Below are 18,940 nucleotides of genomic sequence, written 5' to 3' on the forward strand. Positions count from 1 at the left end.
TCGTTTTTGGTTGTAAAGGTTACTTCTATGGACGTTGCAATGACTGCACCATCAAGTGTCACATTCAACACCAAGCCGAAGACTGTTACTCGCGAATCCCAGGCAGAGATGTATACCTTCTCCCTCCAAACCTACCGAGGGGCGCTGACGAAAGACGCGTGTAACCAAATCGGTCGCGAACATGCAGGATATATACTAATATTAGAGCTAAACACAGCTAAATGAGCTAAACATGCAAAACTAACAAAAAATAATACTAATTACGGGAAAAGTATGTTAGTACAAATTAGTGATTTAAGAAGAGGAAGTCAATTAGTATTGGAAATTATATGGTAGAGGGAATTATAATCCGAGCATTAAACCGAGCACCCTAAACGGTTCATGCAAGGAATAAATCGATCTACAAAGTATAGAGGACAAAGGAAACGTTTCTAGTTGGTCTAATAGGAATCGTTAAGCTTATGCGGCTCAAAAAGTCAAGGCTATCTACAAATAGTACACTCCATTGTTTCAAAACATTATGGATTGCCTTTGGCCTGGATCGATAGTTGACATCGATGTATTAAGCCTTCCTTCCACATTAGATTTCGTCGATGAAAAATTTGTATAGCACATACCAGCACCTGCAGAGATAATTTGCTTATAGGTCGATAGTTGGCATTTCGATTACAATACGCACTAAATCGCGAATAAAAAGTAAAAAACTTAGCAAGAGTAATACAAAATCATACATGAAGGCAATATCGATATGCTCTGAGCCGATTGTGTTTCCGACGTCGCGATAGTATGGTATGCATCATAGGCGTTCACCAGCACTCAAAATATGATGGATGAAATCCATTACTAAGCGCTGATCAAGTTGTGCTAATGAACGCGCCCAATGTCTTGGTTAACCTGACTCAAAATAATGTACGGGCGATCTCGCGTAGATATTTTCCCGACCGTGCTTACCACCTGAAAGCCATATAATTGCATTGGTCTGGACGTCCAGCCTGGGACACAAGCGCCTCAAAATTAGATAGGTCAGGTTGGATGAATGGCTTGTAAATTGATATGATCATTGATTTCAGCCTCGCAGAAGTCCTTTTGCAAGAGGTGATTCAAACTTCGTTTAAGCCAAAAAGATCCAGCCATCATGTGCAGACTCCGCGGATTCGAAATAACATAGAAATTCAAATTAACACATGACATTGAAATTGAAATTAGCACATGCACATTTCTGTGTCACGATTTTCTACCATGTTGGAAGCATGCGCGAAACAATCGATCATCACCCATCACCTCGTTGTACAAAAGGTGTGTTCGCGTGGGATCCCACACAATTGAAAAATCGGCTTAAAAGGGTCTCGTGTCGATTGCTGTAAGAAAACTATATAAAAATATGATCGTGGTGGTTTAAAAACTAGGTATAGCATCTACATAAGTGACGCATACCAATTACGACAAAAGCATTCGCAACGAACCATTTTCAATCAAGTGGTCGCCTGTTTGGTCGGGAACTTGTCAACAGCAACTGGTGATTTCACAACCTTTTTGATAGAGAAATGTAGGAAGATAAATTCTGAGTGGCAAAAACCTATTTTATGGCCTTACGATAATTGTGGAAAACTAACCTACAAATACGGATTGTACTCTAATACCACAATCCGACCTCTCACACATCGCCCCACTCAACAGAGTTGTTGAGCATCCGAAACATCGAATCAAGGGGTCATCTGCCTTGCAGAAATGTCCTCACATCGAATGGGATCTTTTTGTTCCCAGCTATACAAAAAATTGATTGTTCAATGTTTTTGACGCCGAAAGAGGCTGATTAAGTCTTGTTTTAGAGATACTAAGCAGGTGGGATGAAAAGTTGGGAATGAAAAAATAAAATACACTGATACACTTATTCCATCGCTTCCAATTTTTTCCCGTGCGAAACGTAGTTTTCCGAAAGATCTTCAAAATACTTCTCCGCGACGCAGATGATCTCTCGCGAGCTGAATTTTCTAATAGTGAAATAAAGTCCTTATTCGAGGTAATACAAGAAGAGTATGCCATGGCAATCCCAGAAAACCGACGCTATGACCTTTCCGACCCATTAAGTCTCCCTCGGCCGTTTCGGAGCCCTTGTACTCATTATGTTTTATGGAGCAGTTTCTGAATCCAAGTTTAATCAACTAATACCATCGACGTTAAAAGTCCGCCTGATTCTTCATCAGAATGGCCAAACACTTTAGAAGTGCGCTCGTTTTCGCGTTTTTGGTCCGGAGTCATTAAATCTCGTCCAAAATAAGAGCGCTCAGTACTAATCCGTGTGGTATCTGCTAGCTCGCGCACCTTCACTTTCCGATCATATATTGGTTTTTTTTTTTTACATTCTCTTGGGTAACCGAATAGGAGGGCCTCACGAATCTCTCGAAACCAATATTTTACGTTGTAATCGGTAGGAGTATTAGCCCCATATTATTTAACCAAATTTTTGTTTGATTTCCTTCGCTGTTTTTACTCTTAAAAAATTATGTTTTATGAGAGATCGAAAATAGTCTTTTTCCATACGCAACATAATGCCAAACAGCTCAAAAGCAAAAATTGGTAAAAAAAAAAAGAAGGAGAATCACTGTATTGCGTATTGTATTGCAATCACATGGTTTGCAATGCGTTTGTGTGCGTAGACAGCAGGAAAAACGGAAGATGGTATTGATGCCAACCACTGTAATACACGTGTATGTGGGCGGCAGCAGCGCCCTTTCCTATACCCATTAGATGGGCCGTGCCGAGCCCTGGACCATATTCACCAATAATTTTTTTGCGCTACCAGCGCATTTTGTCGGTCAAGAAGGTTACTTTCACCCCACCTTTTACTTTCAACTTCCAGGAGAGCGATGTTCAAACCGATAGAACCGTTTTCAACCACCAATGTTGGTTTTTTCATCGTTAGGCCAGAAACGTAAATACGTATACTCTTGATGACTCTAATGCCTACGATAAATGATGGATATATTACGATACTAAAAATAGTACGAACATTTTCTGGATACATGATACATTTGGCGCGTTCACCACGATGGATAGATAGATTTCATCCATCATGTTTTGAGTTCTGGTAAACGCCTATGATGCATTCTAGAGCCCTGCATGAAAGGGCAACCGATTCGGAGGGATGCGGTATTCGCTTCGACCGATCCGATTGAATCAGCGATTCGGCTTTCTTATAACTTCGAATCGCTCGCCCAATTCCTCAGCATGATTTGAGTCAATTCTGAGACTTGGGAAAGAAGCTAGCTAATTTCAGCAATGCTCGGACTCGGTTTTTAGTGAGTCGGCGGGGTGATTCGAATCTGACTGAAGGCGGCAGGATTCGTAATGATCAAACACATTGCAGGGGCATGGGAATACTGATTTTATGAATCATGTAGATTCATGCAGGGCTCTAATGCAGGTTCCGGTAGAGTCATATGGACTGTGAATTTCGGTCAGCGCAGTCGGCATAAAAGCTTCGTGTGGCTCGACAGAGAATTGCTCGTCTTCCGAAGCGGCAGAGAAATAAGTAACATATTCGTATCTGTTGTCTTCGCACACAAACGCACTAAAGCATGAGAGTGTATGCGGGCCGATCCCTGCTTTAATGCATGCCTTACTTTCGCGACTTAGTAAATACAATCCGCTCAGAACCTATCGATGTTCAAAGCTTCGCCACTTGCAACAAAAAATAGTCGCCTACAATCTGAACATGTTTTCGTAAAAGTATTGAGCGTATTGAAATATTGAGCGAATTTCATGATTAATTTTTTTTTTTAATAATTAGGCTTTGTTTATTTATTATTCTAATCGAATCTAATCCTCACATTTGGGTATCGCCATCTGCCAGGGTTCCCAAGGGCTCCTTGGGCCTGGGCACTTACCAGCCGCTCTGCTTCCTCGCAGCGCTTGAGACATCCTAGACATCCGTTTAACAAGGAGTACCTAAAAATAGAGCGGAGGCACTTGTCTTGGGGAACAGGATGGCCTGATGTGTTTTTTCTATTACGAAATTAGAGACGGATCGGTAAACTACGATAGATGAAAAAGTAATACCCATATATATTGATGTAAAACCCTCTTCCGGCTATCGAACAATTTTCTTAACGGCTTTTTAATCATAGCTAGATTTACGTATTTAATTTTTGATTTGTTTAATTTTTCCAATGTTGGGTTTCATTGCAGAATTTTGATCTTCCCCATGTTATTATAACATATATTGTTTTTAGTTTTTGCTACGACGATATTTTTTTGTACTGAAACAATTTTTAACGAGAAGGAACGTTGTGAGTCGCAGCTGTGGCCGCGACTCTACTTTGATACCCGTACTCAGTCAGTTTATAAATATGTGAGCTTATGATTTATGTAAAATATTAAACCATTAAGAGCCGAGTGTGTTTATTTATGTTATTTCAGTAAGAGGAACATAAGAAACTCAAAAAAAATATAATATCATTACAAAAAAACGCATTGTTTTCTTTTAATATTATTTTTTGGTTTGGTACAATGGCACAAAGGGGCGTCATACAGGACTTTTGGCTATTTCGAGGAATTTTTTTTTAGTGATCTTAAATTTTTTAACTTGGCTTAATTTTAAACTTTTCAAATTAAAAGTACAAAAAAATATTTTTGAAATTTAATAGACTTTGGGCTGTGCGTATATAAACAAACAAACGAATATTTTTCTTAAAATTGTCCAATTATAACGCAACACCCTTTTTACAGAGCCAAACATTTACTGAACCAATGAAGAAAGCTCAATAATAACAACCGTAGTTCTCTGTCTGTCTTTTTCTGTACTCGCTTGGGTATAATGGCTAGGAATGGGCCAAAATATTTTACATTTAAAATGTTTTTTTTTTATGCATCTGTCATCTACATCTAGCGGTGTCAGCAACCGCTTGCACTGCTAAGTCCGACATGTGTTTTTAATAGTGCTAGCTGCCAGGGCCATCGACTATAGAGTTCTTTATATGTACATACGAGGGCGTTCTGATAAAAAGTCGACCCATCTAAGAAAAAAATACTTTTTTTTTAACTATTATTTTTTATTTGTCTACATAATCTTTTTAAAGCTCAATATACATTTTCCGCCATTTTTTTGTCCCTTCCAAAAAATAGGATCATCGTTAGACTCAAATCTTTTTCTACCGAGCCATTTTTTGAGGTTTAAAAACAAAAGACAGTCACTAGGGACTAAATCTAGAGAACAGGGTGGGTGAGGGTAAATTTGTAGCCTAATTCATGGATTGTCCAACGCAGAGAAGGAAACGTTTCCGACCCCATAAAGTATATATATTCTTGATCAGCATCAATAGCCGAGTCGATATAGCCATGTCCGTCTTGATGAGTGCCTAGATCTCAGAGACTAAAAGAGCTAGATCAACAAAATTTTGTTTCCCGACTCATGTGATATCACACTGCTACAAGTGTTTTTCAAAATTTCGCCCCGTGGCAGGCATAATTTTAAATTTTACGATAAAACTGAAAACGCAATATTTTAGAGAATGACCATGTCTGCTGATTTTTATTTGGTCGAGTCGTTTTGTTTGTTTGCTGTGGTAAATTTGAGTAGTGTATGGTGTGTGTGTTGTTGGTATTTATAATTCTATACCAAGTACTGCATCTAGTGAGTAGGCTGTTTGTGTTTTTGGTTAGTTGGTGATTTAAAGATCTGTTAATGTCATTTATGTTTGTGTTCTAGGGGTATATAAGTGGCATATTTAACGTTAATTCATTTCCTTTAATTTCCTTTGATTTTTCTGTGCCCCGGGGTCCATAGAATTTTTATTTTGGGGTTATGTGCTATGAGGATTGTTTGGATGGATGCTGGTTGCTTATTGCCTCGATTGTAGATTACGAATTTAGCTCTCTTCTTTGTGATTAATTTTGTCACATCGAGGATGGCTATAATTTCGTCTGTTTGTGTTGAGGAGTAAGTTGGTAGACTTCCATGTTGAACTATGTATATATGTTTCTGTTGTGTTTGCGTATGTTGTAATAGAGTTGTGCTGTGATCCGTGTAAATAAATTTGTGGTTTTTAGTTTGTATTTTATATCGTTAAATAATTGTTGGTATATATCGGGTGGTGTTATTTTTGGTGTGGATGTGTAGTGATGTATTTTTTGGATTCTTTTGTAATTGCCAAGGCGGTTTTAATTTGTGGATTCTTTTGTGTTGGTAGGGTATTTTATAGTGACTACATTCTTTTATTATACGTTGTATAGTTGGTGCTCTTTGGTTTTGTGAAGTTGTGAATGGGGTTGTCTTTTAAAGAGTTTATTTTTTATGTGATCTCGTTTTGGTTATATTGTTGGTGTTTTTGTTTCATATAGTTGGTTTTTGATAGTGCGGAATGCTCCTAGTGTTATTCGTATTGCAGAGTTAAATGTGGAGTTTAATTTATTTAGGTTACTTTTTTGTGTGTGTCCATAAATTTGTAGTCCATAGTAGCTTTTTTTTAGAAATAGGTATTGCATTTGTTATTAGGAGAGTGTGGGTGTTGCAGTTGAACCTTGGGCTGGCTAAGCATTTTATGATGTTTAGTTTGTTGGAAAGTGCTGGGATGAGAGCGTTTTTGTGAGTTTCAGTTGCATTTGTTGTTTATCCGAGTCCGAGTATTATTGATGTTTTATTAGATATGTTAGTGTTGTTGCAGGTGACAGCATTTGCAGCTGTGATAGATAGGAAAGATAGAAAGAGATAGGTAGCGGGTCTCTGGCAGGAGGCGGCGGAAGAACCAACAGAAAATTAATTTCTTCATTCTGGCTAAAATAATTATCCGATCCGATCCAGATTCGACAATATGGTAGATATGGTCATTCTCTACAATAATGCGTTTTTTGCGTATTTTTTCAGATAAAATGAGTTTTGAGCCGTAGTCGTTTTGGTCAAACGGCTTTAACTTGGCCGTTTATTCATCGATTCATACAAACGATACCTTAAACACCTTAAACCTTAAACATACCTTAAAATGCGTCTATCTAAAAATGCATGCCAAGAAATATTTTTGTTCTACTTTTCCTGAGTTTTTAAAATAAAAATTTCAGGAAAAAACAGCGCAAAAAAAATTACACTACTCAACAAAATTGAACTTTTTCTTTGCGCTGTGAATCAAAATGACTTTTTTTGATAGATTTCGGGATTTCAAAATTTTTGTAGTACTTTATTTTTTTGTATAGTTAAATTTTTTTTTTAAGAATTTTTAAAAGCTGTTTTTTTTCATGGTTTTTTTCAGAGGTAGTGCTTATATTTTTCACATAACTTAAGTATTTTATATCTGGTTGCGTAGAACTTTGCAGCTCTGAAATGCATGCCAAGATTTTTTTTCGGACTTTTCCTGAGTTTTTAAAGTCAAAAAAATACCGCAAAAAAATGATGAAATTTGAAAGCTTAATATCTTCCAGGCTTTAAGCTGTAGATACAATATCGGATTTATAGCTGCATTTGTCAGCTTTTCAGAACTGCAAAGTTCTATGCAACCAGATATAAGATACTTAAGTTATGTGAAAAATAAAAGCACTACCTCTAAAAAAAAAACATTAAAAAAATACCAGACTTAAAAAAATTCTTAAAAAAAACTAAACTAAACAAAAAACAAGTCATTTTGGGCCACAGCCTAAATGTCGTGTTGACTAGTGTAATTGATGACATAGTTCTTAATTAACTCGCAAACACTCGCAAATTGATCTTGACATGCACTTTGAAGAATTTTGACTGAGGCTCGACAGTGACAAATTACTGTAGAGGAGAATGGACAAATTTGGTGAATATGATTTGAACGCGATGGGCGACGTTAAACCTTATGAATTTTAATGTAGTGCATAGGGAATTCGTGAGCTACTGAGCGACGTCGATTTTAATTTTGGTTTTTCAAAGTTATTTGATTCGATTGCACTACCCGACACGATTTTTCCTCAAGGAAACAAACCAAGATTTTTTGTGAAAGAAACCAACATTTTTCGTGAAATATTTGGGGCTTAGAAATTGTTTGATGATATTTTTTTTGTTGAAGAATTTTAAATTTATTAATTTCTTTTTAACTGTTTTTTTTTTTAGTTATAGCGCCTCTTTTTTCACATAACTCTTACATTTTGTTTTTTTTTACGACTTTTTTACTTTGGCCTCATTGTTCATTAAAATCTATGAAGAGACGTTAAAGCTAAAATTCGTTAACCAAAAATAAGAATTAAAAAAAAAAACAAAGCAATCGAGGTCGACTTGTTATACCCGTACTCAAAAAAGAGTTAAGGGGTATATTAGATTTGTGGTAAAAGTGGATGTGTGTAACGCAAAAAAAAAAATTTTACATTTAACATTTTTTTGCTACATCTGATATCTACATCTACATCTACAATGTATATTCTACATCTAACATGTAGATTATACATGTACCATTTAGAATCTACATCTTCACAGAAGCAGAGTGTTCGAGCGACAAATAGAATGAGTAGTGGGTCTCTTGCTGTAGGAGCCGGGGGAAGCAACTACTTTTGTTTTATTAAAATATGATTACGCAGTCGCGACAAGATCTAATTCGTGGGGACCAGCAGTTGTGAAAAAATAAAGGTCAACATTTGACCTGAACAGGTAGTTATGTACCTATATCATTACCTTATATTAGGTATTAGGTTAAAGTAACTGTCAACAAAATTTAAGGCCGAAGGAACATGATCAGTACCAAAAAAAATACGAGAAGGAACGTGTGAGTCGCTTCTGGGGACGCGACTCTACTTATACCCGTACTCAGTCAGTATATACATTTTTGAGCTTATGATTTTTAAGAATTTCGAAAAAAAAAAAAATTTTACATTTTACATTTTTTTGCTACATATGCTATCATCTACATATACATATACAATGTATATTCTACATCTAACATGTAGATTGTACATGTTCCAATTAGATTCTACATCTCCTCCGCTAGGGGTTGCTCGCGCACTGAACGCGGCAGAGTGTGCGAGCGAGAAGGAAAATGAGTTGTGATATCGTTTGCGGGAGGGCGGGCAGGGGAAGCAACAGAAAATTAATTTCTTCATTCTGTAATTATGATCCGATCTGATTCAGATTTGGCAATCTGGTAGATAAAGGTTTTTAGTTTTATCGTATCTTTAAAATTGTGCCTGCCACAGATTTTCGTCCTTTGTGGGGGCGGAAGGAGGCGGGGCGAAATTTTGAAATACACTTGTAGCAGTGTGATATCACATGAGTGTGGAAACCAAATTTGGTTGCCCTAGCTCTTATAGTCTCTGAGATCTAGGCGCTCAACAAGACGGACAGACAGACAGACGGACAGACGGACAGACAGACATGGCTCTATCGACTCGGCTATTGATGCTGATCAAGAATATATATACTTTATGGGGTCGGAAACGTTTCCTTCTCTGCGTTACACACATCCACTTTTACCACAAATCTAATATACCCCTTTACTCTTTTTTGAGTACGGGTATAAAAAATGTATCGGCTATCAAGTTCGATAAAATAAGAACCTTGGGACTGATGTTGGATACGTGCCTCACGTTCGATGCCAAAGTTTTCACTGTTTCATAGTGTTATGTGTTATAGGGTTGCAAAGAATATTATGAACTTTAACGCGGACATGGTAAGAGTAAAGTAAAGAGACATCGGACATCCAGTCAAAGGTAGAGCTCATGCTGCGACGCTTTCTTAACCAAGTGTTTGGCTAATTGCTGCGTTCCAAAGTATTACACAGATAGTGATCTCTCATAGAGAAGACTGGCACGTAGGACTATCAGGCTCGGAAGGGGCCCTAATCCCAGACTCAAGCAGTTGCCGTTTCAGCAACTCAATTAAACATTTTTAGCGACAGCCAAGATGCGATGAAATCATTAAATGAGATTTCATGCAATTCTGCCACCGTGGAAAACTGCCGCAAATCTCTTCCTGAGATAGTTTAGCAATTTGTTATTAGACAGGAGGGGTTTGAAGGCAACATAGTTTCTGTAGAGAGGAGGAAGAGGAGGAGACGGTTGAATCCAGCTTCCAGATTGGATAACTGTTTACACCGCGTTTCACAAGGAAGAATTGAAAAAGATCCAAGCGGTACCACAACGGGACGAAACTGGTCAGGTTCCTTGTAAGCCTGACACAGCCTCTACCTTACCTAACCATGTACATTAATCATAAGCTCAAATATATCTCATGCCAAATTTATTTAAAACTCTGAAAATTTTTAACATTTTTATTTATATGTTTCAGAATTTACGATGCCTTCTTCACTATGTGAAGCGATACAAAATTCCGCGTAAGTTGTACATCAATTTAAATACCATCTAAATCCGGCGGCGTTCACCTATGTTTGCGTTTTCAACTAAAACGGTTTGTTTTCGTTTTAAGGTACTGCCGTTTTCGAAAATGTTTGTCGATATGTTTTATTGTGTCATATACCTGTAAGCGCACAATTTAGTGTTGTGTTGCCTCTGTTATGTGTAACAAATTTCATTCCGATGTATCGATAACTAAATCGGGCTGCGTCAGATGTTAGATGTTAGCGTCAGATATTTATAAGCGAGAGGGAACGTTGTGAGTCGCAGTGTCCGCGACTCATCTTTTATATGCGTACTCAGTCAGTGTATAAGTGAGCTTATAATTTGTTTAATTTTTAAAAAGATAATAGTTTACAATTTTTATACCCGTACTCAAAAAGAGTTAAGAGTTATTTTGTATTTGTGGTAAAAGTGGATGTGTGTAACGCAGAGAAGGAAATAATCAAATAGCTTGACTAGTAGCCAGACATATAAGATATGTAGATATAATGAGAAGGAAAGTGTGAGTCGCTTCTGTGGACGCACTCGGTCAGTCATCTCCTCCGACAGAGGCTGCATCGCTGAAGGGGATGGGATTAGCAACTGAAAATTAATATCTTCATTCGGTCTATAATAATCATCCGAGCTGATCCATATTTGGCAATCTTGTAGATATGGTCATTCGCTACAATACAGCGCTTTTCGCTTTCTCGTATCTTTAAAATGTTGGATATCACAGACTTTCGTCCCTTGTAAAGGCGTGGCAAAATTTAGGAACAAACTTTATTCAGTGTGAAATCACATGAATCTGAACACAGTTATCCAAACATCCTAACATGAATCTATCTATCTATTAGTTGTGAAAAGTGGTTAAATAGAGTTTCAAAGCTGGAATTTTTGAGTAAAATTAAGTGCAAATATTTTGTAGTTTGCCATATTTCTCGTAGGAGTAAGCTTGAGTCTTCTAACAAGAAACCCAGTTTCCAGTGGTTATTTGAAGAACGACTATGTTAGCCCCATCGGAGCAGTACTTGTTGCTTTACAATGGTGGAGGATTATTTACAGAAGTCTCAAGGAATTGTTTGGGCTCCACCACCATCTTTTTTGCATCGCTGTTTTAGACAAAAGGCAAAGCTAAGCAGGTGAGCGAAGTGACCAAAGGATGCGAGCTGATTTGGTTGTCTCTTCATGCAGGCTTATACATAAATTTACACAAATATTGGAGTTTTGTTGGAATTGAGCGGAGATGGAGTCTCATAGCCAGTAATGCCTGTTTAAAGCCAGATGCCAGACCTTTTATACCCGCTACGCTCAGTAAAGGGGTATATTTGATTTTTGATTCGATACATGACGCTTTCCTCTCATTCCCTCATCTCACATGACAAGTGGAAGCTAAATTTTGAGAGATGCTTGGTCTTCTTTGCCGTCTACCACAATCCCATTAAAGACTACTCGACAAAATTGAACTTTTTCCTTCCGCTGTGGACCAAAATTACTTTTTCTGGTAGATTTCGGGATTTAAAAATGTTTGTAGTACTTTGTTTTTTTATCGTTTAATTTTTTTTTTTTTTTTAAATCTGGTATTTTTTCAGGTTTTTTTTTAGAGGTAGTGCTTCTATTTTTCATATAATTGCAGTATTTTATATCTAGTTGCATAGAACTTTGCAGTTCTGAAAAGCTGATAAATGCAGCTATATGCTGTCCGATCCAGACAGTTTGTAGCTGCAGCATAACGCCTGGAAGATATTAAGCTTTCAAATTCAAATTTCATAATTCAACTGACAAATATCGTTGCTGGTCCAATGCCTAAGGAACACGTTAAGGTACCAAAATTCAACCCCTTTTGGTTTGCTTTGTTTTCAATTGGCAGTTGGGTCCGCAACCTTCCAAAAAATATTTTTTGTCTATTTTTTCACTTTTGAGGTTTGGTTAACGAATTTTAGCTCCACCGTTTATCCATAGATTTTAATGAACAATACCTTAAACGACGCCGAATTAATGCGTCTATCTAAAACTAAAAATGCATGCCAAGAACTATTTTTCTCTCGACTTTTCCCGAGTTTTAAAATTTTTATGAAATTTGAATTTGAAAGCTTAATATCATCCAGGCGTTAAGCTGCAGCCACAAAGTGTCTGGGTCGGATTTATAGCTGCATTTATCAGCTTTTTAGAACTGCAACCAGATATAAGATTCTTAAGTTATGTGAAGAAAAGAAGCACTACCTATGAAAAAACATGAAAAATACCAGATCTTAAAATTCTTAAAAAAAAAAAAATTAAACCATAAAAAAAAGTACTACAAACATTTTTAAATCCCAAAATCTACCAGAAAAATTAGTTCTTTAAAAAAAAACCAAACCCTTAAAAAAAAACATTCGTTAAAATATTTTAGACCCCGAAATCTATAAGAAAAAGTAATTTTGACTAGGGTTGACTAGTGTTATATAAGTTACATTAGTCATAAACTTGCATTGCATTCTGTTTTCGAGTTCTGCATGAATCCACATGATTTATAAAATAACTGCCCCTTCAATGCGTTCAATCATTACGAATCCTGCCTTCAGTCAGATTCGAATTACCCCGAACCCGAGCACTGCCTTATTATTAATATCAGTAATTTCCGTTCGCATTAACGAAAATTCTCTTGTTAAATCTGAAAAAAATGGTTCAGTGTATAGCAGCAAAACGTACGTACTCACACAAATAACGATTTTCAGGCAGAGGGCAAAGCACAAAACCAGTAAATTTGTGTATTGCTTTCTCGTTCTCTCTACCAGAAAATTAAGCGGAGAGTGAGAGAGAAACAAAAGCGAACTGTTCGGATCTGAAACAGTAAAAATGAGCGAGCGTCTTAAAGTTATGAGAAAGCTGATTCAAACGGATCGGACGAAGCGAACACCAAATGCCTCCAAATCGATTCGGATGCCCGTTCATGGAGGGCTCTAATTCGTATATACTAACCGACTTAGTGGGTTCAAGTCGATTCCCGAGCCAAAACAGACTGTACCAAAGAGCCAAGCAGGCCGCCGTTGCACTTTGCATTATGTTCAACACACCATTTGACTAATGTTTATGCTTGAGCGCATGAAAAAGTGGACATTATTAATCCACAGCACTAATCAGCACTTTCGGACGTCCGGAATATTCAAAATCTTGCTCTTACTCGAATGCGAGGCGAAGAAAGGAAGCATATGTTAATACTCGATGTACCATACATATGTGTTCCATATCCTGACAGTTATGTACCGGCGTGCTTGTCTTTGTTGAAATTTTCGTTGTTGATTTCGTTCATCTCGTGAGTCTTGTTATTGAGATTCACGCTAATGCTACATGATCACGCGCACATGTTCGTTTTCATGTTCAATTTCTTCTTCTGTTCATTCTACTCTACTATTTGGATAAAAAATGGTGGGTAATAGCCTATTCGCACCCCTATTAAATATAGATATAAATCGGTCGAGCCATTTGGAAAGAGTTTTTACACAAACACCTTGACACGAGTTTTTTTTAATTCGATTTAATTTTATTCCTGATGACTAGAACAGTTTAAAAGCTTTGGTCCCCGAAGCCGGTTTTTTTCTTTCTTAAACAAAATTTTCCCCACCTGACTTTTAATTATATATGTTTCCCTTTATGTTGTTTTATTGTAGAGAAAGTTTAGAATTTCAAAAAAATGATGATTGGATTACAAGTGGAAGAATGGGTTCAAGGGAAGCAGTTCTGGTGTTTCGAACAAACATACTCAATCCAAAAACTAGAAAGAATTTATCGGAAAGCTATTCATCGCCAGTATTGTCACAGAGCAGATCTAATATGGAGGAAACTATTGTGTGCCGAAAAGGTGAACATGATATAAGTTCTTTATCGCTACCATCTTGCAGTAACGATGCCTTGAGCGGTTCAAAACAGCGAAAGATCTATGTATCCATTAGAAATTCTGTCAATATTAATCAAACTTCGGACTTTCAAAGCACTGCAAAAAAGATCAATAAGCAGTATTCTTCAAGCGATGCGTCTATGTCAAGCGAAGGAGAGGAACCCACACAAAATATAAAAAATAAATTTCGGGAGCTAAAAAAGAATCCGAATGAAAAAATAACTGACTTAGCAGAAGCTGTAAGAAAGGAAAGTGGTTACGATTCCACAACACCTACCAAATCAATAACGAACATCAGCGCAAGTGAGGAAGATGAATGTGTTACCGAGGACGACGAAGAATGTGGTATTGTTATGCCGGCATATAAACTGAAAATCACTTATAAGTTTATTCAAACTGAAACAAAATTGCTAAGAAAGATATTTGATGTGCATGGCCTTAGAGAAGTTGAGGGTGATAATAATTTCAATTTGCTATGGACTGGGGTTCATATGAAATTGGATATACTAAGAAATTTAGCCCCGTATCAAAGAGTCAACCATTTCCCTAGGTAATTCTATAAAAAATGAAGCAAAAAAAAAAAATAATTGAAATAAATATGATTTTTCTTCCTTAGATCCTACGAGTTAACCCGGAAAGATAGGCTCTATAAAAATATCGAGCGTATGCAACATCTTCGTGGAATGAAACATTTTGACATTGTGCCACAATCTTTTATTCTTCCGTTGGAATCACGAGACTTAATAATAGCGCACAATAAACACCGTGGCCCATGGATAGTAAAACCAGCAGCATCGAGTAGAGGAAGAGGAATATTCATTGTAAATTCGGTAATATTAATATATTTGATCAATAGTTACCACACACACTTATCGGGTTTTTATTTATTTTTATTTTCAGCCAGATCAAATTCCTCAGGATGAACAAGTGCTTGTATCCAAGTATATTGTTGACCCGCTTTGTATTGATGGACACAAGTGTGATTTACGAGTATATGTATTAGTTACATCTTTTGATCCTCTTATTATTTACCTTTACAAAGAGGGTATTGTAAGATTAGCCACAGTCAGATACGATAGACACGCTGATAATCTATGGAATCCGTGTATGCATCTTTGCAATTACAGCATCAATAAATACCATTCCGACTACATAAGATCCTCAGATGCTCAAGATGAGGATGTGGGCCATAAATGGACATTATCGGCTCTCTTGAGGCACCTCAAAATGCAGGGCTGTGATACTCATCAGCTAATGCTAAATATAGAAGATTTAATAATAAAAGCTATTCTTGCCTGTGCTCAAACCATTATTTCCGCATGCAGAATGTTCGTTCCCAATGGAAATAACTGTTTTGAACTTTATGGATTTGATATTCTAATCGACAATGCGCTTAAGCCTTGGTTACTGGAAGCGAATCTTTCGCCATCTATGGGTGTAGATAGTCCCTTAGATACAAAAGTAAAGGCATGTCTAATTGCTGATTTATTGACTTGCGTTGGTATACCAGCATATAGTCCAGAAATGAGATCACATTATGACAGCAAATGGTCGCGATTCCGCAGTTCTAGTTGTCAAAGGAATCTTAACGTTCCCAGTGGCCCGCATAAAGTCAAAAAGAATAAAAAAAAAGGATCCGTCAGCACTGATTTAACTGGTGAAGAACAGCGCATATTACGAAATGCTCGCTTGCAATATTCCCGTCGAGGAGGATTTGAACGCATATTTCCTACAGATGACTCAATGCAGCGGTATGGTAACTTTTTAGATTCTACAAATGGTATTCCGATCTCTACTCCAAACGTACAAGGACAGACATTCCAAACTTTAATTATGCAGCATAACTATAACCAAATGCTTCACTCAAATTTATACTGCCATGATACGAGTGATATAGATAATAATTTAGAAAAAAATCGTATTAAGCAATACGAACGAGCTTTGGAGACTGGTTCTGAAATCCCATTTGTAAAGAAGCCTGCAGTAGAGAAATCCGAAGAGGAAGGTAGAAGGCAACGAAAGCTGATGATTAAAAAAATTGGAACTGGCTCGGAACTAACCCAGTTTCAAGCGCGGCAAACTTTCAGTTTGTACCTGGAATCTGTTTTAAGACGCTTAACCCAAGATCCCAGAGACAATCATGAAAAAATTATTCTAAAATTTTTAAACAAGTTTGGAGGATCCGTGAAACCTCCTGTATTATTTCGAAATACTCAAAGCATAAAAGTTATAAGTAAAGCCCGTTCAGCAATGGTAGCTAAGCTTCTTGGAGACTTTCTGGAAAATTATAAAAGAGACACAGAGGCATATGTGGACTCATTTGATCATTTTGGTATGATACCATCTAGTGCTTATAATCAATTTTTAACGCACGCTCAAGAGTCGGATTTAGAAGCAGTGCTCACTCTACATACTAATGTTACTGGAATTATGCCCTTTTTATATAATCGCTGTGGGCTATCAGTGCCACCTACGCCACCCATTCCGTCCGGCTTGCATGGGTTTTTAAGAGCTCTTCCGTCGATGGTATCATCTTCGGGTATAGCTAGAGAAGTTAGCAAATATGATGGATATTTCAGAAATATTGACAAGGATTATGAAAATGTACAAGATATATCTATAAGGCCCAGGAGTTCAAGGCGATTTTGAATAATTTTTTGTTTAATCTACTTATCAATGATGAAGGATATGGTGGTAAGCCAGTCGAACTATTTTGGTATTCAAAATTATTAAATTAAAGCAACTTTTAAATTAAATTATAAAACAAACCACAATGATAAAAAATCATATTTACCTCTTTGCTTAAGCCATACTTTGTACGCCAAAGATATATGAAATCAAAAGTTCAAAAATAAATGCGAAACGCACCAATTGTTTCTCGAAATCTGAAGGGTTTATAATTTTCGGTTAAACTTTCAAGGTTTCACTATTCTCTATCATGCTAATACCTAATAATACCTGACGTGTTTTCTTACGATCGTCCTCATGCCGAATTCATAATCCATTTAACCTTTATAAATTTTTCCACACTGAATTAAAATATAAAAACAGATTTGATTGGCCATCCTTTGTTTATTTTGGCAACAAACTCTGTTTGTGCAGAGAAAAATTGTTCTTGTTTTCTTGTAAACATTGTGAATATTTGAAGGTCAGCAATTTCCATTTAAGAAAAGTAAACGGTAGGTGAGAGGTCTCTGGTTTGGATCTGGACTGTTTTTGAAGTGCGAAAAAATTGATGTAAATTTTGTACACAAATTTAAGTGTTTCGTTTTCTGTGTAGTGTGGTCAAGTCGGATATCGCGTTGTTGAATTTGGCCAAACTTTTGTTACACTTCAATTAGGAATTGATGAAGCTATTCAAACCCAAATTTTATAATTAATGTTTAAAGTTAGACCATTTTTATTTTCTGGTCTGTTTTTTTTTAAATTTAGAAAACCGTGCTTAAAAAGCAAAGGTTAATGTATTTTTCACAAAAAGTACTCAAGCTAGGAGAAAATTTTTGTTTTCCTAATCTAATGAACAAATTTAAAATAAGAATTAAAAAACAAAGGAAATATTTGTTGCGATTATATTTTATTACATTTTTTAAGAAACGTATTTTTGTTCACTAATTTTAATTTTTAGCGGGATATAAAAAAGGCCATATTTGGCCAAGCATTCGACTGCACGAAAAAATAGTTGCGATATTCAGCAAACAAACAAAAGAAAAAACCATTGCCAGTTGCACCTTTTAGGAGATTTTAGTTATTTTCATTTCATCCCATGCTAACTAAACGGCCCTACGTAGTCCGCCATTACAGAACGCTGCAGAGATGTTGCTCAATATATTCTTTGCTTCAAATTCTAACTAGTTAACAATTAACAAAAACATTCAAATTACATTGGCCCCCTTCCTATACACATATATGCATATGCATTTAATTAAATATTTTTATATTTAACGAAGCAATTTTCTCTATTTTCAAATCGGGCAACCATTTCAAAGGAATATACTACTTTTAAGTCCGGAACGGCACTCATCCGGGAAGCTAACAGCAAGTTGAACAAATCTGCGTTTTGTCGCTTTTCTTATGTTAGCCATTTGCTGGGAAGACTTTTCTTGCACAGTTTTTAAAAACGCTTCGATTGCATCTCTGTTTCATGATGCAAAATCTTAAAAAAAATCGATAGCAGGACAGTTCCATTATTTTACGTTAAATTTTTCAATGTTTTTACTTGCCTTTGTTTGGACGTTAACTTTTCGTGCTATCAGCTTAAGAAGTGCAAAATAAATAATTTTTTTTTTTAATAACACTAGTCAAGACTAGAATTAGGCTGTGGCCCAAAATAACTGTTTCTTATAGATTTCAGGGTTCAACTATTTTTAACGAATTATGGTTTTTTTATGATGTATTTTTATTTTTAATCTGGTATTTTTTTAATGTTTTTTTTTTCAAAGATAGTGCTTCTAATTTTCACATAACTTAAGTATCTTATATCTGGTTGCATAGAACTTTGCAGTTCTAAAAAGCTGACAAATGCAAATCCGATCCAGACTCCGAATTAGCTCCACCGTTTATCCATAGATTTTAATGTACAATACCTTAAACGACGCCGAATTAATGCGTCTATCTAAAACTAAAAATGCATGCCAAGAATTATTTTTCTCTCGACTTTTCCCGAGTTTTAAAAGTAAAAACTACGGGAAAAAATACCTCAAAAAATGATGAAATTTGAATTTGAAAGCTTAATATCTTCCAGGCGTTAAGCTGCAGATACTAAGTGACTGGGTCGGATTTATAGCTGCATTT

The 18,940-nt window shown here is 36.3% G+C and overlaps 1 protein-coding gene across 1 annotated transcript in view; it reads left to right on the forward strand.

Annotated features, from left to right (window-relative positions):
* Nucleotides 1-17,057, forward strand: part of LOC111072102 (tubulin polyglutamylase TTLL5) — a 42,441-nt gene extending 25,384 nt beyond the window's left edge. The window contains exons 2-5 of the mRNA XM_022363739.2: nt 10,226-10,271; nt 13,923-14,699; nt 14,766-14,979; nt 15,050-17,057. Of these exons, the coding sequence (XP_022219431.1) occupies nt 10,234-10,271; nt 13,923-14,699; nt 14,766-14,979; nt 15,050-16,798 (2,778 nt within the window). The 5' untranslated portion in view covers nt 10,226-10,233 and the 3' untranslated portion in view covers nt 16,799-17,057. The remainder of the gene's footprint in view (nt 1-10,225; nt 10,272-13,922; nt 14,700-14,765; nt 14,980-15,049) is intronic.
* The last annotated feature ends 1,883 nt before the right edge of the window (nt 17,058-18,940 follow it).

This window comes from Drosophila obscura, unplaced genomic scaffold, assembly GCF_018151105.1.
Source record: "Drosophila obscura isolate BZ-5 IFL unplaced genomic scaffold, ASM1815110v1 contig_192, whole genome shotgun sequence".
NCBI classification, from domain to species: Eukaryota; Metazoa; Arthropoda; class Insecta; order Diptera; family Drosophilidae; genus Drosophila; species Drosophila obscura.